This window comes from Stylophora pistillata, chromosome 3, assembly GCF_964205215.1.
Source record: "Stylophora pistillata chromosome 3, jaStyPist1.2, whole genome shotgun sequence".
In the NCBI taxonomy this organism is placed as follows: domain Eukaryota; kingdom Metazoa; phylum Cnidaria; class Anthozoa; order Scleractinia; family Pocilloporidae; genus Stylophora; species Stylophora pistillata.
Window position 1 is genome coordinate 12048548 of NC_142521.1, and position 21928 is coordinate 12070475.

Here is a 21928-nt window from a genome sequence, read left to right on the forward strand (position 1 = left end):
TCACTACCGTCGTTGTGATCCGTAACTTGTTCCAAGCTCATATTATATTCGCCGTGGTTCTTAGCAAAATTTCCAAGGTACACGGTAGCTGCTGAAGAATTGAATACATGCTGCCCACCAACTCCAAGAGAGGGCACTATTTGGACGTCGATGTTGTACAAGTTTGCTGCTGCATACATTGTTATCTGATCCCTATAGGTCCCATCTCCCGCCATATGAATTAAATGGTCATCCCAGCGAGCGAACTCATCATCTGCCAAATACTCCAAAAGAGGGAGGCCGTCGCTATCGCCCCGATTACTTTCTAAGTACACTAAAATTTCCTTCCTCGTTGTTTTAGTTCGACTTACTCCTTAAAAGGTTGTCCCTCACTGAGAGAAAGCCAGCATCCCCGCACCAGATCCTTTCGTCCTCTCAAATTCTTCAACCACTACTTTGTTCATCTCTGATGATTTATAGAATGCCTTATCACCATGGTCTTCTTTGACTGATATCCTTTCGCCGGCTCTCCAATATTGCATAGCGGCTGCACGCATTCAACAGGGTCGAGCAGGGCTTCTTAGACGTGGACTGATAAAGCAGAGGGTTTCCTGTTCCCTTCGGAGTTTTCACGATCTTTATGGGCCACCGACCTATCCCACAATAATGCTAGTGATGCTAAAACCATAACGGCTAAATTAGTAAATCTCATCTAAATTAGTAAATCTCATGTATTAGCTCACTACATTCTATGTAGATCTCAAAGAAAACTTCCTGAAATATTTCACAGGCTCGTGAAATGTTTTTCGCGCTTATTACCATTTTTGTCATCACCAATCAAAACTTCGTAGCTATATGAACTCAAGAATCTTTTCAAAGTCGGTTCAACCAATCAGTACAACGTTAATGGCCAAATCTTTTCAGTGTTACGGCCAGCTAATTTGAAACCGAAAAGTTATGCTCTTTACGTGCATGTCACTCTCATAGTGCCGATTCAGTAAAAGCGTGTCACTCGCATAGTGCCGATTCAGTAAAAGCGTGTCACTCTCATAGTGCCGATTCAGTAAAAGCGTGTCACTCTCATAGTGCCGATTTAGTAAAAGCGTGTCACTCTCATAGTGCCGATTCAGTAAAAGCGTGTCACTCGCATAGTGCCGATTCAGTAAAAGCATGTCACTCTCATGGTGCCGATTCAGTAAAAGCGTGTCACTCTCATAGTGCCGATTCAGTAAAAGCGTGTCACTCACATAGTGCCGATTCAGTAAAAGCGTGTCACTCTCATAGTGCCGATTCAGTAAAAGCGTGTCACTCTCATAGTGCCGATTCAGTAAAAGCGTGTCACTCTTATAGTGCCGATTCAGTAAAAGCGTGTCACTCACATAGTGCCGATTCAGTAAAAGCGTGTCACTCTCATAGTGCCGATTCAGTAAAAGCGTGTCACTCTTATAGTGCCGATTCAGTAAAAGCGTGTCACTCTTATAGTGCCGATTCAGTAAAAGCGTGTCACTCACATAGTGCCGATTCAGTAAAAGCGTGTCACTCTCATAGTGCCGATTCAGTAAAAGCATGTCACTCTCATAGTGCCGATTCAGTAAAAGTTTGTCACTCTCATAGTGACGATTCAGTAAAAGCATGTCACTCTCATAGTGCCGATTCAGTAAAAGCGTATCACTCTCATCGTGCCGATTCAGTAAAAGCGTGTCACTCTTATAGTGCCGATTCAGTAAAAGCGTGTCACTCACATAGTGCCGATTCAGTAAAAGCGTGTCACTCTCATAGTGCCGATTCAGTAAAAGCGTGTCACTCTCATAGTGCCGATTCAGTAAAAGCGTGTCACTCTTATAGTGCCGATTCAGTAAAAGCGTGTCACTCTTATAGTGCCGATTCAGTAAAAGCGTGTCACTCTCATAGTGCCGATTCAGTAAAAGCGTGTCACTCTCATAGTGCCGATTCAGTAAAAGTTTGTCACTCTCATAGTGCCGATTCAGTAAAAGCGTGTCACTCTCATAGTGCCGATTCAGTAAAAGCGTGTCACTCTCATAGTGCCGATTCAGTAAAAGCGTGTCACTCTTATAGTGCCGATTCAGTAAAAGCGTGTCACTCTTATAGTGCCGATTCAGTAAAAGCGTGTCACTCTCATAGTGCCGATTCAGTAAAAGCGTGTCACTCTCATAGTGCCGATTCAGTAAAAGCGTGTCACTCTCATAGTGCCGATTCAGTAGAAGAAAAGTCCGTTTCAGAGTAGTTTATGCTGTTTTATCTAATGTTTGATCGTTAAGGAGATCAGCGCGTCGAAAAAACCAAAACGATTAGTTTTACTCACATCTCAGAGAAAGCAAGAGCACAATTTTTGCGTGAACTTTTGGGGACCGGGACATCATTTACAGCCTTTGACATAACTAAACATTTTGTATGTGCTGGTCAGCAGCTTCTTTTCATTTACGCCTGTTAAATGTAAGTCATTGAGTATATAATTTGATGCAGATCCATGCAGTACCTTTTTTGCTTGTTGAATTTTTTTGTTCTCTTGGCGAGAAAAATTATCATGTCTCTATTCATATAACCACGAAAATATTCGAGAATTTGAAAGCAATAACTCTCTAGAGAGCTGTCACAAGGTCCGTCCAGAAGGTAAAGACAAAAATATATATATCTGAGCCTGCAAATTGTCCGACCTGCAAGTCTGCAGACTTCCTTGTCCAAGATTTTAATTTGGCTCATGACTTGTACATTCATCACTGATCACACAAGTGTAATAACGTTAGCACATTTTTCCAAAATCTATTATACTCACGAGTCTGAGCCAGTGATTTATGGAGGTATTGGTCAGCATACTCATCGTTTTGTCAGCTGTCATTTGATGCTGTCAGTAGAATGGTCTCCAGCAAGTAAAAAGATACTGATTGATATCAGCGAGCCCGCAATGTGACATGAATACTGGTCAGAGGATTTTTTGGTGTTACAGCTGTCACTTTAACATCTGAATGTGGATGTCCGCTATAACAACAATGCACTGGCGCAGTCAAACCATTAACCATTGCATTGGAGGCTTATTACATTTAGGACTTTATTACCTTTAGGACCAAGTGTTATCGCATTTAGGACTTCAACATCGTATTCGCGAAAATTCCCTAATTCCACACCGTATCTACATGTTTGTTAAAATGCATTTAACTCATTTTAATAAAATTAATTCGCTGATGCACTCATCGAAGAAAGTTTTTTACCCTCTAAGGATGGAAAATCCTTCATTGTTGCTTAACTGGTGTATGTTGCCCAACAGGGTGGAAATTTCTGGGTCATATGTCTTAAAATGGGTATACACTCCTCTACTTTTTAGATTCTTGAGTACTAGAGCTGTCATAGAAAAATGGAGCAGGCCGATATGGACAAACGAATAAGTCTTAATAGTTCCAAAACACTTGCTTTGAGACTAGCCAAGTTGTTTTGAATTGATTCGCAAAGTTTTTCTTTCCATTTCTTTTTCAATCAACGATCACATCACCGATTATGTCGGTTAGCGCGAAGGTTAGCGTGACTTAGCGTGACAGCTAGCGTGACATCGATAGCTTGAAAAAGATGTAGACCAATGAGAGTAGTGGAAGAAAAAAAAGAAAAAAAAGTTGGCAACAAATCCCAAAAGGACTTGCAGGGTATTCAAGATGGCTGACTTGGAGGAGTGGTAGAGATTTTTTACAAATTTATCAAAATATTTTGCGCGGACGATGGGTGAAGGGATTGCAGATTGCTTACCACTGGCAATCCGATCTGTTGGAGATGCCATCAAGCTTGACTCAGACAATAGGATAAAGGTTTGAGTTTTACCAACTGACTTAAACAAATCATGTAACGCTGGATCGAGACGCTTTGAATTCTCACCAGTTTAAAGTACTATGATGCAGATTGAATTTGATTAAGCTCTGACATTTTCAGACAGATGTTTTCACAAACGTTTGATATTTTTTCAACGTTGTTTTTGTTAAACCCGCAAGGCGATCTTCTTTATTGCCACGGTCTTTCGACAGTGACGTCATAACAAAACAGGGACAACGCTTATGTGGCAATAAAGTCGTATCGAGATTCCTTGGAAAACGCAGTGATTTGGAATACAGAGAGGGATGAGGGAAGTCCCAGGGTTTTTGTATTAAATACCGTTAACATTTGGAAGGCCTGCTTAAAAATCAGAGCCCAATTTTGCGGGATGGCTTTTGTTAGCGCCTTTGCGAGTGTCCACATTTTATTAGCTTCGCTGTAAAAGAGCAAAATCATTCGAAACCTCCTTTTTTCAAAACCCATCATTCTTGGGGAGGGGGAATAGTTCAGATTATTAAAGAAAAAAATGATAATAACTGGAAAGGCTTAGTGTAAATGCTCCGATTGAAGCCAGTGAGAACTGCCTGCATATGAATGGGAATTCGAATGGAATCCAAAGTTTGTCTCAGTAAGATATCCTTGTTGCAAGATCACAGAACTTTATAAATTACTTCTGGTTAATTAAGGGCCACCAACATGACTTTGTCTTACTGTATGATATGTATTTGTCACATGTTACAGTTATCCACATAAAGGGCATGAAGGTTTTATCAGTAGATGTATATTCAATACATACATACATACATATGACTTTGTTGTACACTACTTTTATTTTTACACCAGGAGGCATACTGTCAGTATCTTAGTTGCATTATCTATATATCACAAGTTCTAAAAGATGATGCGTGGGACAAAGGTATGTTATGTCTCTTACATTAATAATAATAATAATAATAATAATAATAATAATAATAATACCTTTATTTAGACACGATGATGTTTAAAGCTGAACAGCTTGTGGGGTCATGTGTAAATATAAATAAACTCTAAATTACATAAATTCAAATGATAATGGTTTTTGAGGAGAGGGGAAAACCGGAGAACCCGGAGAAAAACCTCAGAGCAGAGAAGAGAACCAACAAACTCAATCCACTTATGACGCTGGGTCCACGAATCAAACCCGGGACACATTGGTGGAAGGCAAGCGCTCTCGCCACTACGCCAACCCTGCTCCCCCCTTTACAGTTGTAACATCTTTTTTAGAAGTTAAGAGAAAAGACCTGCACTCTTCTCTTGCAGACACAATTTTCTAAATAAAAATAATTTCCAGTGGAATAGAAATTAGAGTTAATTGCCATACTTGCTACGGAGATAATCCTGTCTTCTACTGTGGATTTTCAATGACTGTTTAATTGTTTATATGTATGTGATATGTACTTTAATTGCTAAAATCAATAAACTGTATTTGTTTGTCTATTTCTTTTGTTTGTTTGTTTGTTGGGTTAAGATGGGAGGGACTGGGGAGTAATCAATGAATATTTGGTTTTTAGTGACTGGCAACAAAACTTTGCATGTGGAGGACATTAATGCTCTAGAAGTTTTTAAAAGTTTTCTTTTAGTTTATAGTCCACCCCTCTCTTGAGGAAACAATTGCAGTTTAGGATTTAGGTCACAGGTGAGAAAAGGAGAGAAAAAATCTAAAACCATCAGATAGGAAAAGTTAAGCTAAGCAAAAGATTCTACCAGTTATTGAAAAATGGTAAAATATATTTACTATAAGATTTTACTCATTTACATCATTCAACTGTGCTTCTGGATTACTGCAGATCTCCGATTGGTGTACAACAGTGACACGGCCAAGTTGTTCCGTCTACTTCAGCAATGTCAGGAGAGAGCTCTGACGGTAATATCATCCGTGGGTAAGATTATAATCTTCTCATTAACAATTTTTAAGACTCAGTGCAAAAAACCAAGCATACTGTAGTTATGATATAGTACAATTGTGGCCTTCTTAGAACTCCTATGGAATAAAAACCAGAAAATCATTTTTAAACTAATTTTAAAAATAACTTTTCTCTTATCAATATGTCTTTGATGCCTGTCATACCTTAAGCAAGTAACACTTCAACGAGTCAAACTCCTGGGAATCAAATTCCTCAGCATCTTCATCTTCCAAGTGAAGGTGTCCCACATCGCTATTCTGACAGTCATGTTCTAGTTCCTGGTCAGTCAGCTCAGCATCAACTGGCACCACAAGGTGCAACTATTCGCAAGCTGTCCAACACAAATTCTCCCACTGCAAATTTAGCAAAACCGACAAGTGATGAAAACCTTTATCTACCATCACCCCCTGGGTCTCCATTGCTGCGTCATCATCATCGGTGGGTACTCATAATTTGAAACTGATTGCACAGTCTTGAATTCCAGAGATTTTTTTCTAGAAAAATTGGTGTTTTAATTGTTATCAGCTTTAGGTTGAGTAGAAGTGTAATCATTTTCTTCAATTCTCTAAACACTCAGCCAAGTGTTCACAAGAGAAAAAATTTAATTTGCGGGTTATTGCATGGTACCTTCGGATCCAATAAGAATTAAACTTCTACTCAGGGTGGAGGTAGTGGAAAGGCATAAAAGTTTTGTCTTTGCCCCTGATTTTTCTTGTGGCGCAGTGATTGAAGATGTTGGCCTTGATTTCATGACAAAAGAAATAAGAGTGTTTCAGTATATTGTTGGATACATGATAACCATGTCAACCTTCATATCTGTAAATTGGGTCACTTTATATCATCTATGAAAATCAGAAGGCTTCAAAGTGACCACAGTCGAACCTTGATTATCCGGACCTCAATCATCCAGACTTTTCAAATATCCGGATTTTTTTTCTGGTCCCATTTTTTATGTGATTATTAATGGGCTTTGATTTTCAAAACTTTATGAGGTTAACTGAAAAAATTCAGAGATTATGTTTAAAGTCAGGAAAAGTGCATTTGAAACCTCCTCTGCTTTCAAAAGATCGAGCGCTCAGAGAGGCATTGAAGCAGACTTTTAGAATTTAAAGTGTGTTATCTTAAACACGAAGGCGCGCTATATAAGGAAGTCTTCCCTGGGAAGACCTAGGCTCATTTGTCACTCACCGTTGACGTGTGCGGGTCAAATTTAAATGCTGGTAGACGAACAAAAGGAGCTGATGAGATATCTATGTTTACTTCCACCAGCATGGTGGCATGAGGTAACGTGCAAACCACCTACTTCGATCTAAAATTTACCGCCACAAATAAAGACAGTTTCCATTGGAGAAAGGAAATACAAATCTCAAAAATTCTTATACTGTGATGAAGACATAAAATAATTTTGAGGAATGCGCCCGCTGTTTACTACTTTGGAGTAGCTGTAGCTCAAGCTGACTTGACTCTGAGAGTTCTACATCACACGACGGTTGATTGACAAATGGGACCTAAGGCTCCTTTTATAGCATGCCTTCGTGTTTAAAGTTTATTTCTTTTGTTTATATTATTGTCTCATTAATATTCGTATTTTTGATTATCTGGACTCTCGATTATCCAGACTGTTTACCTAAGTCCCAACGAGTCCGGATAATCAAGGTTCGACTGTATTGCCTTTCTTTTACAGTGTAAACTGTACATGTTTGACTTGTGATTCTCTCATTCTTAGAACTGGTAGCTATGATCCTTTGGAGAAAGCTTACAAGGAAAACAAACAGTTGATACAGGCATACAGGACAAGAATGCAGAATGCAAACAAGGGGGGGACAAACAAGGATATGATTTCACGAGTATGAAAACTTATAGATAATTAGACATCATAAATCTCATTCCAAATTGGTTTCGACTTTATCGTTTCCTACATTTCTACCAAAAAGGCCTCCTTGCATCAATCTCATCCTTCAAATCCAAAATACATACATACACTAGTTAAGTAATCGTATCAATGTTTTAAAAACAAGCTTTATTCTCGTCGCGAAAGGGCTTTTCAGAGAATACACGCTAAAAACAATATCGTAACAAAAAAAAAAGAGGGAAAAGCCAAATGATAACATATACCCATTCCCCCGAGTTTTTACAGAAAAAGTTTCCAAATTTACTTTTTATGGAAGATTCACTCAACTGTGGGGGAGCTCAAGAGTGAGAGATTTGTCATGTATCTGTGATACTCTGGGACAAACCAGACTAGTTGGCAAATATATTACAATAACAATAACATTTGCATTTATTCAGAACCTTATGAATATACTTAGCAAGCCAGTAAGGCATTCTGATCCTCCTAAAATGGTATTAATTTTATATCATCATGTGGCACTCTTATTAATTATTGATTCTTGAGGTAATGTATTGCTTTTACAGTGTCAATCTCCTTGAATGCAAATTACCCAGGCTTACAACTTGGCATGATTATTTTGAAAATTTATTTTTATGTTTTTTTTTTTAAATAAAGTGTGGTATTCAAATTTCAACAGGAAGTCAGTGTTAATTTTGCAAAACAATATTTTTAGTAATTTTTTTTATATATATCAGATTCTTGTCAACAATTCTATGAAGCATACGGGGATAATGAGACTGCAATACTCATGTAGTTTTTACTGTTTTGCAGAATCTCAGTTTAATGCGAAGGATGTCAGAAAACCTTGCCATTGCAAAGGCCAGGGAGCAAGCTGTATCCTTAGCCCATTCTTAATTTTATTCTTTACTTTTTGGGGCAAAATCAGTCGATCATTTATTGACAGTGCATGATCAGATGTACACTTAACCATAATGCTGTAATTCTAGTGCATGTAACTTTAACTTGATGATAAGATAAAGCAAAAATTGTGGGAGCGACAACGTAGATTGCAAGAGGAAACAAACAGGTGAGAAAGCTATATAGAGGTGACCGCTTAATAGAGGCGAAAGTTACAGTGGAAAGGGTTACTTAGGCCCCAACGGCTTGTTCGTATTGTGTTTCACCTGTACTGAACGAAACCACTCAAATAAAATGAAGAAAAAGCTTTCAGGTATATTTAATCCATAGTGTTCTCCCAATCTCTATACTAATATTATTTTTGAGTGATTTTTGTACATTTAGCAGTCAACTATGGCATAAGATGACGGTTTTTTTTTATCTTAGTTTTTCTTTACAGAAGAACCTGTATTGAGCGGTCAACACGCCATTCTGTGACCGCTTAAGACAGGTTGGACTGTACTCTCCCCGCCATTATCATAAGAAACTTGCAGAGAACAGCGCGGGCAACATGTACGCTGACCTTAGGGTATGAAGGCGGGGTTGGTACATGTTCCTTCTTCAGCAACAGGCTGATTGTGCTTGTCATGTAATTATAATACATTGATGTGTTACAGGCGTCTTGGCCCTGCAGTGTATTCTACCAAGGAACAGCAAGAACAGCGTATTATTTACACAAAGATATTGGAGTTTGAACAAGAGACAGTAAGTTGGAAAGCATGTATCACTATGTGTGTGATACGGGATGAAGTGTTTTTAATTTTCATGACCAGGGAAAATACGAGATTAAAACACCGTGAACTGTGGATTTTTTTACTTTTCGCGATACGTGAACCTTATAGTTGTTTATTCGACTTTTCGTGAAGCTTTATTTCTACTTTTTGATGTGCGTGAAACGTGCGAAGCACCCGCACCCCAACCCCTCATGGATGGAAGTATGCATCTTAATCATTTATATATGATAACCGTATTGGAAAGTCGAAAAAAAAATTTTATCTCGTTTTAAATTGTATGTAGAATCATGGTCAGTTACACCTTTTCCTGTGCGCTTTTCTATTTCCATGTGCGACCACTAAGAGTTGCAGTTTAACTGAAAAAGTCTTTGAAGAGGATTCAAGATTTAACTAGTTATTTTATGTTTCAGCTATTTTTTTGGCCTGTTTCTTCGATCTCAGGTGTTTTAATTTACTGTGATTTGTAGCTGTTGTATATTTAATTATTTTGAAGGTGTGGCCGAAACTGTTAAGGAATAAGTTAAAACTTTCGCCAGAAGATCCCAAGTTGATCAAAGAAATAATCACTAAGATTTTCAGGTGAGACTTAAAACTATTTAATTATCATTCTTATTGTCAAGTAAATTAAGCGTTATACCGCACTCTCTATCGGCTTACCGGAGTAATGACTCACGAGCCTGAGGCGAGTTTTTTTTGCGAACTTTTCGAATCAGGGCGCCCGCAGTGTCTCAGTTATCAATAACGGCACCTTATCTTGAAATGGTCCTCTCTTTAACATAATATATTTTGTACAAAGAGAAATCCTAGTTAAGAAATCAACATTGGCTTACACATGTTATACAATAAGATTATATCTTATTAACCAAGCGCGAGGGCCGTACTGGGAGAATATCGGTCCGAGGTCTTGACGGTACGGACCGAGCGCAGCGAGGTCCGTACAAAAAAGAGCGAGGGCCGATATTCTTCCAGTACGGTCCCGAGCAAGCTTGGTTTATAAGAGATTTATTATACGACTGAATTCGAAATTCAAAGGGACACAAGTGAGGTATCATTCGAGACCATTCGGGACAGTGCCCGGTCCAAGACTGAGAGAATATTGACCGGCAATAGAGCATTTTGATTGGTTGATTTTAGTTATTGGCCCTCTGACTGCCCGAGTCGTGTAATAAACCGCAATATAACACTGAAACTTGCTCAATATTTCCCATCGTGCAGCTCGTCGGATCATCCTCTGACCCAGTTTCTGCTCCAGTATCAGTATCACGTTTACCGGAAACTGGCACCTCTTGTAAAAGATGTGGGTTTTCCCGATGTAAAAAGCGGAAGAGTAGCTGTGAATGAAGGAACTTGTACAACTGTAAAGAAATTTCACTCTAACGAGCCTGCAGGGCAATCGGTACTCATCGAAGATGAACAAAACGAAGGGAAAAACCTAAATACGCTAATTAATGCTGAAGGTGATTTTGAAGGTCACTTTTCATCAGAGACTAATCTTGAGGAAAACGTAAAAGGCACGAGGGAAATTGTGAGAGGCACCGTCAGGGAAGAGGGACACGAGACTGTCGAACATCACGATGTACGACAGGATAGCAGAGATGGTGACACCGTAGAAAAAGGGAAGCGGAATGTCGATAGCGAATGTGCGAGCTCTGAAACTGATTTAACGAAACTTAAAAATCTTCTTGGAGATGATAATCAGTCGGAAGTCTCTGAAACTGATACTTCGCAGCCCGATGCTGTTGTGACAGGGAGTGATTCAGCGACATTGGAGAGTTATTTTGATGAGCTGGAAGACGATATGTTCGGCTGGGATAGCAGCGAGGATGAAAGTAATGGCACTGACATTGAAAACGTAGATGGAGGGAAAGAAAAGACAACGGTAGATGAAAAGAATTGTAGCGAACTTAAAGAAGATACGAGTCAATATAATTTGGAAGAGGGTACAACCCAAAATGTCGTGGGATCTTCTATTTACGTCAATGTGACGGAACACAGTCAGGCCGACCCTTCAGAAGTCTGCGCAGATACTCATTCGCGACTCAGACCAGACTCGACAAATGCAAGTGATACATTTGCAGACGGTGATCTTAGTACACAGTCTGTGGAAAACGTTGAGTTGCCAACAACAATCAAAAACGAGAAAACCAGCCAAGACCAACCAAAAGACGACGCAAATCCATTTGAAGCAGATGGGTTCATTTCGGACCAAAAAGTCGAGGCTAATGAAGAAGAGACAGCAAGAAACAACACCAATGGGGAAAGTAAACAATCACACAGTAGTCTGAAGCCACATGGACAGGTTGGTGAGGAACAGATAGGTAGTGGGAACATCCCAGGTGACGAAGAAAAATCAATAGAAAGTTTGAACGAAAGAGAACAGTTTGGTGAAGAGCAGATAGCTTGTAACTCCACCTACAGTGATGGAGAAACCCTGAGAGCAGTAGAGAAGTCAAATAAGTATGATACAACAAGTGAAATCCAATTTGATCAGGCAAACAGCAGAGATGAGGGGAAAATACCAACACCTAAACTGGCTGGGTTTGCTAGAGAACAAAGTGGCAAGGAGGAAGATGATCAGACAACTCCAACTACAACTGACTCTGATGAAAGGAGAAAACAATTGAAGGACGTTTTGGTGGATGTGAGATTTTTTCTCGGTATGTGTGTCTAGCAAATGCCCGTTTTATCACATCCAAAAGATCTGGAAGATTTCGTCCTGACTCTAAAACATATATTTGTTAATAAATGTATATTCATTGCGCGATTTTTCGTCTCTCAGCTACACGACATGCGAGTATCTAGAGAGCTGTTGATATACTTTGCTTTTGACCTTACAATTAAAATAAACTGTCTTTTTCGTTTACTCTTATCGGTGTATTGAATCGTATACATTTATATTATATTAAATTATAAAGTTAATTTGGTAATTCAAGGTTTCCAAGTAAAGGTAAATGTTAATTATTAATATCAATTGTAAAAAGCTCCAACTCATGTCATGTTATATTCTGTTTCAGAAAAGCTTCAGAAATTATTAATCCTTGCTTATGAACAACTGGATACACCAGCCGGCCGAGATCTTTGTTACTCCTTCTTGGAGTTTCCTTTTTTTAAACCTTTGTGGCCCATGTTGTTGGCTGTGCTCAGGTGAGAGGAATGTATCGTGGACTTAGTCTGGTGTTTTCTCTACAATGGACTTAAAAAAAAACTTACTTGAATTTGGCTCTCTTCTATGGAATGCAAGGCTTGCTCTCCAGCTCTGTATTTTTGTAGCATATGATCTCCGCCTCTTTTTATATTTAATTCCTCCTTACTTTTTTCATCCAACAGACAAGTTAATCACGAGAAAGAACTCACACTGGCGGACGTGATGTCAGAGAACATCGCGAAGGATCCGGAAGATTTGGGCGTGCCACACAGACTGTGTTTGAAGGATCAGGTGCTGTCAGCATAGCTTTAGATGGGTTTCTTAACTTTCGTACTTAAAGTGTTTCTTACGTACTTACTAAAAGTGTATATGACACAATTTTTTTTAACTATTTCCCTTTATTGATATATGTAATAAATGAAAAATGTTTCGATAATGCGAAAAAAAATAATTTGGATGATTTTTTGCGGCCGAAATACCGCCAATTTCTATATAAACGTGTCCCGGGAAACTGGGGATGATAATTGCGCTTGTCACGTCACCGTGTTTGATAACATTGCTGTCGCGTGCAGGCGCCTCCTAATTTCTCTTGCTCGGGGCTTCGAATGTGCGAGTGATTAAGGATAATTTTCGACCCGCACTGTTTAATTTGGTGATGTCAAGCGATTCGACCCCCATGCTTCGATGGTTTCCCTTCCCTTTCAGCCATATTAGTTTGTTTATCAGACACAGTGACGTCACAGTCGTATATCATGTGACATTTTGGCCGCGCGATCTCTGGGACAATTTCAACATGAAAGTAGCGCGCATTTTGAACGAAAAAAAGGGGTTTCAAAATATTCTCAAGATCGATCTAAAAACTTTACAGTCGTTTTTCTAACATTATCAACGACCAGAATCAGCAGAAAAAAAAATTGTCATATACACTTTAAACTAAATGATGAGAAGATAATGAGAGAAGCTCACCGGATTTTAAAAGTATGTGACTGTTTACTGGAGTAGACAAGTCACTAGACAAGGTTGTCGATTGGGTCTTCGTTAAAATGAGGAAAATAAAATCACAAAATGCAGAAATTTGCGTGAGCAAGGATGGCGCAAAGACCAAGTGGGCTCTTTTCCTACCATTGTGGCCTGGGTTCAATGTCCGCACCTCACGTGTAAGTTTTGTTGTTGATTCTTCTTCGTGCTCGGAGGATTTTTCTCCGCGGATCTTCTCTGCTCCACTGTCCACCAAAACATGCCCCTTCAAATTCCACTTTGGACCTGGAAAACAGTGAGAAAGAGCTAATCCCTGAATGGCCACGGCTATATTCCCAGTTATAATATGTTTACTCATTTAAAGAAAACTTCAAGTCTTTAACACGTTTACCAAATATTATAAAACTGAACACGAGAATAAAGTATAGTTTGTTTAGGGGAAAAGAATTCTAAAGAATTTTAAACTCGTCCGTCTTTAGACCGTTTTGGGCGCAACAGGAAACAGTTATCCATATCAGATGGCGGTGGATGAACTTCATAAAGTTTCCACTTTATATTGTCCCTTGGAGAAGCTAGAGTGCCTCGGTATTTATAAGGCTCTTTTTTTTTTGTTTGCGTGTTTCTTAGCTGATAGTGCTTTAAATGCTTTTACCTGATTTTAACTTAGTGTTTGTTATTTGTTTTTTTATTCTGGAATTTTTCTGTAGAGATAGTGGAACTTATAACTCTAATTAATCTGTCTACAGTTCGAACGTCACGTTGCGTCTGTCAGTGTGTTGAAGATTACTGGGAGACGAAAGGGAAGTCGCGTCACTGCCCAGAGACAGCCATGTATGTAATCTCTGTGTTCTTTACTTCAATCTCAGTTTACTTAGACGCATAACTGAAGAGAATAGACTTTCTTATAAAGGGCTTCACTTCTCCGCCTCACGCTCGACATCTTTGGAATTAAAATGTTAATTTTAGTTAGACCTATGGGCGAGTCTAGGACGAACCCTTTCGCCTGTCTGATTACTCTCTGTGAAAAAGAAAAACGTTCTCACAGTAAGTTTAGCCAAGCCAAACTATGTCTGAATACAGGCTGATAGTTTCTAAAGAAACTGTTTGGCGCTGCGTCGGTGGGGGTAATGAAATAATATGAATATATGAACAAAGTTGAAAAGGTAAATTGGCCACCGTTACGGTTATAAAAGCTGACGTTTCGAGCGTTAGCCCTTCGTATTCTATGTCTGAATACTCTTTACGAAAAAAAATTCCCCGCAGTAAGTTTAGCTAAGCCAACATATTAAATCTAAATGACTTATGATGCGAGCAAATTCTATATTAAATCCAAATGACTTATCATGCGAGCTATATTAAATCCAAATGACTTATGATGTGTGCAAATTCTATTACATCTACAGTGGATGTGATGATTTGTTACCTATTCTCAGTTTTGTCATTATTCGAAGCGGAATGGCACAGTTAATCTCTGAATGTGATGCTATGGAGGAATTTATACCCGAGGGGTAAGTAAAAAAGACCTTCAACTACTTCAAGGCTAGCCGATGGGCTTCGAGCAGACCCTCCTTTTCGGCGAAGTCCGTCGCACAAGAAAAAAAAATTCAGTGAAAGAAATTGAGTGCGAGGCGCACGCATGTAAATTACTCAGCCGTGTAAGGTCACCCTCCCTGACTAGGATTGTGTTCCTTTTAACCAATCTGTTTTTGGATTGAGACAATTCGGATAGCTTGGATTTCCTTCCTAGCCGGAACGAAAATTTCACGATCGATCGCACGATCAGGAACCAGGCTGGTTTGGCTAAAAGGAACGAGCATCTAAAATCAGATGGAGATACCAATCCGAACGATCTCAGTTCAAAGTAAGATCGTTCAGATTGCAATCTTATATCGGTATGGTCCTTGATGGAACAGAAAACTGAATTTTGGATCGCAAAATCCGTATTTAGATTGGCTTAAAAGGAACGCAAACTTACTTATAAGTCTGTAGTTCCTACCTTTTTTACGTACCACTCTCAGAGCTCCGCTTGGCGAGCTAACGTAATTTTTTTTTTTTTTTCACTGATTGTTTTTTACTCACGCGACAGACTTTATCGAAAAGGAGAAACTGCCTTTAGTCTAAGCTGATTAAGACCTTCATTTAAATTTGGTAAGTTACATCCGTGGGATTAAAGCCGAGATATTTTTGTCCTCTTCTGTGTGAGTACTACTCAAGGCATAATTAAGTACTTGAGAGTTTTTTACTTTTATTGGGAGATTCACACACGAGGTATAGCTTACGAGGAACATTTTTTCCGTCTATTGGGAGAGTTCCGCCCTAGGAACAAGGTATAGAGCTTTTGCACAGCAGCCATGTTGGATGGCAGGAATAATGAAAATATTTTGCATAAGAAAGAATTTTTTTCCCATGGCTAAAATAATCTATTGTTCCTGCCATCCAACATGGCCGCTGTGCAAAACCTCTATTGAGGAACATCTCCATCCGAGAGGTAAAAGCGATGAAAATTTGAATTTAAACCATTGTTGTTTAGCCAATTTTACTGTTGTGGTCCTTGTTCAGGTATCTGATGGGAGAAGAAGGGTACTGCCTCACGACTCTTTTAACAGCCCTTGCGTATCTGGCCACCCTGAAGCCTACTTGAATGACCGTCAATCACTAAGCAAGATAACTCTTCCTTAAGAATATTAGAGAGCCGGGACAATATACATATATCTTATTAGACGTGTTTGTTGTGTAGTATCGCTAAGTGTTTTGACGAGCCCGTAGGGCGAATCAAAATACAAACAACGAGTAAAAATACTCAGAGATACTACACAACAAAACGTTTAATAAGAGATTTATTATCCAACACGCCAAATTGTTATTTCAGTGCGAGCGAATTTCGCGGGTATTTCTGGAGTACAAATATCGCGTGATATTTGTACTCGTCTCGTGCGTTGTTTGTACTCTTCGAAGCACATTTGGATAGCAAAATATCATAAGGTTCAAGATAGAATTTTTGGAGCTACAACGCACGACAGGCCAAAAAATAAAATATGACAGTGAGCTACTTCACCGATCTTTTCTTCTGATGTGCTCTAGTTACTTTCATTCTAATCAAAGCATCGGGTTCTGATCACAAGCTAACTCACTAAGTATTTGACAACAATCACCTTTGAATTAGAACTAACGTGACAAGATAAGAGCTCCTTGAGTAAGTGGAAATCGGAAACCGTCTCAATTCCCGTTTCAGCCATTGGAGTTTGCTTGTCCCTACATCCCGTGCGAAACTCGAGTAAGAGGCGCTCTTTAAGGGTATTGTCACGTGATGGAAATATAACTTTTTCAGTTCTATTCGTGATAGGGAAAATGTTACGTTTACTATTTATTACGAAATGTCGAAGAACTAATGATAGATTTAAAATATGCATGACCGATACAAAAATAAGATAAAGAGGCATTTTCTACAATCTGTAAAATTGATAAAGTTTCAAAGTTAAAATGTAAGGAAGGTGAAATTTACTTTTCCCAATAACGATGAAGATAGTTTTGTATGTAGTGTTGAAGAAGAGGAAACAATGAAGAATTAAACGTCAACAGTAAATTGAAACAGTCTTTTTTTGTATTCTTTGGCCCGCAAATAGAAACGGCCCCAAACAAATTGGAAATCGTCTTCGTTTGGCTGGGATACGGCGGTGTTCTTTTCATTGATGACGCTAAGAGGACGTTTGCGTCATTTCGAAGGATTTAACTGGGAAATAATTTGTTAATCCTTTTTGTAAGTTCTAAGTGCGATATTTTTTCGTGTTGGATTCTTTGCGTTTTTGAAGTTCATTATTTAAGTCTTTTCACTCCGTATCTAGCCAACGCTTATGCTCGTTTCATCAGCGCCTTTTTTGTCGTTTTATTGCTACTTCGCTTAATTTACCGATGTACATATTGCAGTGATATACCTGTTTTCTCGTTTTTCGCGCTACGCGCAGTTTTGTAACGTAACGCCGTTTTCGCTCGTCCTACTCCTTTTCCTTTCCTTTTTTTTTTTTATTTTTTTGCAATTGCAGTATCAACCTTGGTCTTTTCTGTGGCCGTAACAATATAAGTGTTTTATAGTCCTCTTTCCGTCCTGTTATTCGTTATTTCTTTATATTGTATATTGTGTAACTTTTGTAATTGTTTGTTGTTTAGTTTCAACCCACGTCATTTACGCCATTGGGGAATTAAAGCGAATTGTATTTATTTCTACACGATGTGGAGTTGTTTATTCCGTATTCTCGCGTTAGGGCAATTTCACTCTGAACTCCCAGATGTTATTAACATTCCAATATGTTTCATGCAAACAAGTCATGTGAACAGGAGAGCGTATCAGTGGAAGGGTGTTATCTTGATATGACTCCAAATTCTCTTTTTCTACTTTTTAAGGAATTATATGGCAGGGAATTATATGGGAGAGTTATTAAATGTAAATTTTGGTGGGCACCGCGATCCCTTCTCTTGCTCGCTGTGTTAATCACCAAATGACTGACAGGATGAAGCTATGTGGAGTGTTTTTGGCACTAAAAGATACAACAATACTGAAAGTGATTCGTGATAGCTTGTTAATTAAATAAGATTAAGGGAAACGTTCCCCTTTTGGATTAGCATGGAACTAATTTGCCTAATTGTATAATACCAAAGCAAAACTTAACTTATGACCTGTGTAAGAACAAACCGCGCATGCTGACGTAAAGGGGGATTAGCACGAGTATGGCTTCAGACAACAAAGCCATCGAGTCAGTTTTACCATTATCAGTTTTACAAAGGAGTTTGAACTCCAACCTACATAGCTATTAGTTTTAAAGACTGTAATGAGGGCCAGGTTTCTTTTGTTGAAATAGTATCTTAGTCCAAAATTATTATCTTCCTTGTTGAAATCACTTTTCTCGGTGCGGCTTACTCTCATATTTGCACCATTTCTTTACAACTAATCTTTTAGGTCAGTAAAGTTGAAAAGGGCTTTTTCCAACGTAATAAAACCAAGGAATATCAGACAATGGCAATAAAATTATCTTTTAAATTGTCTTAAGTAAAAGAGAGAATTTTAATCCAAACCATTTTTAAACGGGAAACAAAAAACTGCTAACAAGCTTATGTGTAATTAAAGCGAGATTAGCAAATTCTAAAAACTCTGTGCTTTTTTTTAAACTCTGCCTACGGTACTATTCCGTTGTTTCTACCTCTCTTTAAAGGCTTCTGTTTCTTTGGTGTCCGTGTCCGATGGCCTTAAGTTAGAGTTCCTCCACCTCCGAAAACCTTGGCGAGTACCCAAGAAATGGGTATTTTCCTGCGCGCCAACCATAATCGAAACAGTGATTCTTTGACATGCATGTTCTTCCCAAAACAACCAGAAACAAAATATATTTCAATATCTTGTTTAAGATAGCAAGAAGGCCGTTCACAACTCCATCGAGCGGGACGTCCGGACGTAAAAGCTTGAAAGCGGATCGTGGAAAAACGCAAGATGTATATGTGACCAATGTGCAAAGCACACCAAATCCTGTGTTATTCTTTGTCAATTTTTTTTTAAATTTCGCCAATTGCTAATTAACATGAATCCATACTTTGAAAATTACAGGGGAAAAGAAAATAAGAAAATAAGCAGGAGAGTATAGACATCGGAAGTACTGAATAAAACTGGTAAATAAGCTAAAAAGAATGTAGAAAGGGAAAATATTAAGTAGTGTAAGACTGATCATAATATATGAAATATTTGGCGGGAATGCTGCCAGAAACTACAAGTTAGGCCTAGATACAAAAATCCGGTTTTTTTAAGATTTTAGAGTCAAACAGGATTTTTAGATGATTTTAGTTTTTTTTAGAACATTTGAGGATTTTTAGACGATTATGTTTAGCAAAATACAACTGATGATATAAGAAAATATTTATGTGGTTCGTTAAAGTCTTTTCGGAGTTCCTCCACTGTTTCCAAGGGGGCTTCTTCAATACAAATGCTAGGTAATGCTACCAGTTAGTGGTTTAGACCATATGTTTTGTTCACGGCAAGGCCTCAGTAATAATAATGATAATAATAATAATAATAATAATAATAATAATAATAATAATAATAATAATAATAATAACTTTTATTTATATAGCGCTCATATCCTGAGTTCATGGCGCTTTACAACACTGTGCGGGGGACTTTACCAGACTGCTAAGCAGTTTACAATCAATTAAAGGTGAATCTAACTGATGCCGCCCCCTCCCCCCCAATTCCCAGTAAACAGGCCAGACCACATCACAGTAATCTCGTGAGTGGGTTCTTTAACAGTACTAACTAATTACTGTTACAGCCGTTTTTCCTTTTGTCTGAAAGAGAAACATGAAAGGATACGAAGCAGATAAACCTTTTACATTGTATAGTAAATTAATTATCGTGTGATCAATTTTAAGATCCTTCCACGCAATTTCACCACAAGAATTTCGCAACTTATGCGATGATTTCGGGATTTTTAGAAACAATTCGATATTTTTAGGGATAAAAATGAGATCTATAGACATTTTTTGAAGAATTTCCAGATAGATTTTTAAGCCATTTTTTCGGGATTTTTGTATCCAGGCCTATACGACAAGTCTCTTTGTACAAAGAGCCTCCCAGGGAACTGAGAAGAGAAACATTCTTGGCGGCGGAAAGAAAAGATTCTTATGCGCTCACTGACCTTTCCTGTGCCACTTTCGTCATTAAGTTCTTTAATTTTAATTATCAAAACTATTTTGCTTCTGCTAAGACGACTGCCGCCTTCGGGCGGAGCCTGACAAGTACTCATTACAAGAGTTGTTCTCTGCAGTTAACGGTTTTTGTCCGTCTTGCAAGATTCAGTAGGACGTTTTCATTATTACTGCTTGGCTTTTAGGAGTAGAGGAATATAACTTTGTACAACTGAATTACTACAGTACGAATTCAGATCTTGATCAGAAGAATAGGCTGTAGTGTAAGTCTAAAAATTGCCATCACAGTAAACGAAATAAGTCGATGGAAATAGATTTGGATTATTAAGAAAAGGATAACTGGTTTAAGAGAAAAGTGCATCGTCATTAGGGGATTTTTCTTTAGGGTAAACATTGATTAATTTGCGGACGTGATTGAAACGGCTTTTGTCAGCCAATCCGTTTTGAATTACAGACCAGCTGGTACTTGGAAAATTGCACTTGAACGGCTCACGGTGTATTCAGGCAATAAAATTTAATTGATAACCACATTTGCCATTCGTCTGATTCAAAATTTGTTTCATTTTACACAGATAGAAACAAAAAGCAACTTCAAATAAATATCAAAGCTCTACCTTTCAATTAAGAGAGACTGATGTTATGGTAAAATCTCCAGCAATGCCGGAAAACCGCACATCAACAATACAAGGATTAGAAATGATTAAACTGGTGGACAATACTTTCCGCCGTATTCCAATTTAAATACGCGCGTGTAGCTTTCTGAGAGGTCGATAATCCACAATTCTTACAAGGTTTGTCGCAAAAGGGAACAGAAATGTTTTTGTTTTTTTTTTTTTTTCTCAAACAGGGTCAGGGTGTCTAAGCCTTGGCGGCACACTGCCCAGACTTCAGTGAAAGTCATTGTCTGCCAGGTTGCGGGATGTTATTTCTTTTCTTACCCCCAATATTGAAATAAGCGAAACAAATATGAAGTTTTTTGTTATTCTTCCAAATTGTTTATCAAAAATAAAATGCCAAGTATTCGTGCCATACGAAAACCGTCTTATACAGAACGCTTTTAGTTGATAAAAACAAAAAGAATGAAGTATTAGGGGCAATCTTGACCTTGCTTTCCTGTAACTTTATTCTAGTACTGACCTAAGTGAAGTACACGACGAGAGATGTGTATCACAGTGGATCGCCACTTTATACAGTTAACACCAGTCCACTGTTTAGAACGCTTTTGCTAAAGCAGAACGTGGAAAAATTGAAGAGGATCTGAAATGTTCCTCCAATTAAATGGGGAAAACGCCTGAATTACTTAGAGATTGATGATTGGCCAAAAGAAATTAGTTGTATTGTGGCTTTCCATAAGTACCTTGTAGCAGTTAAAGTCAGCAATGAATCGTTTGTTGAATCTGCATTCGTCCTTTTCTCAGGATTACGCCAAGGTGTTCATAATGCTGTTAAGTTCAGCTGATCTTGTTTTCTCATCCTTTACATCTCAGCCGGCAGGAAATCTGAGCTCATAGATTTTTCCAATCACCAAGAGTTTTATTGATCAAAACTCCTGTACAATCAGTATACGTACATGATTAAAACTTTGCAATCTCGGCAAAGGTCCGGCAAAGCTAAGAAGGCGCACTGAGAGTGTGCGTGCATCACGGAAACGTGTGATAAAAATTGGCACTTTCTGAGGAAGGGCTGTTTTTACGCTGTAGTTCTGATAAGCCTCTTTCTGACCGGAATTAAAAATTAAAAAAGGACTAAAATAATACGGAAAAATGATTGATGTCCCAGCTTGACAACTGATTGTAAACACTTAATTCCACCAATCTGCGATAGGGATGTATCTTCTTCAAAATGTAATGCTGAGAAACCTGTC

General features: G+C 38.4%; 1 protein-coding gene and 1 long non-coding RNA gene across 2 annotated transcripts; one reads left to right on the forward strand and one right to left on the reverse strand.

The window, feature by feature from the left end:
* The first annotated feature begins 3616 nt into the window (after nt 1–3616).
* LOC111334800 (VPS9 domain-containing protein 1) lies at nt 3617–17601 on the forward strand. Its single transcript, XM_022940624.2, has 16 exons — nt 3617–3791; nt 4636–4708; nt 5619–5711; nt 5906–6173; nt 7462–7582; nt 8398–8460; nt 8601–8653; nt 9141–9228; nt 9751–9836; nt 10473–11914; nt 12272–12401; nt 12585–12693; nt 13860–13965; nt 14127–14211; nt 14784–14888; nt 15940–17601. The coding sequence occupies exons 1-16, from the start codon at nt 3705–3707 to the stop codon at nt 16019–16021; spliced, it is 2991 nt and encodes a 996-aa protein (XP_022796359.2). The 5' UTR covers nt 3617–3704; the 3' UTR covers nt 16022–17601.
* Nucleotides 13370–21819, reverse strand: LOC148734543 (uncharacterized). Its single transcript, XR_015998549.1, has 2 exons — nt 21422–21819; nt 13370–13665 (listed from the first exon to the last, which is right to left on the reverse strand). It is a non-coding gene; the product is annotated as an uncharacterized LOC148734543 (long non-coding RNA).
* Nucleotides 21820–21928: the final 109 nt, after the last annotated feature.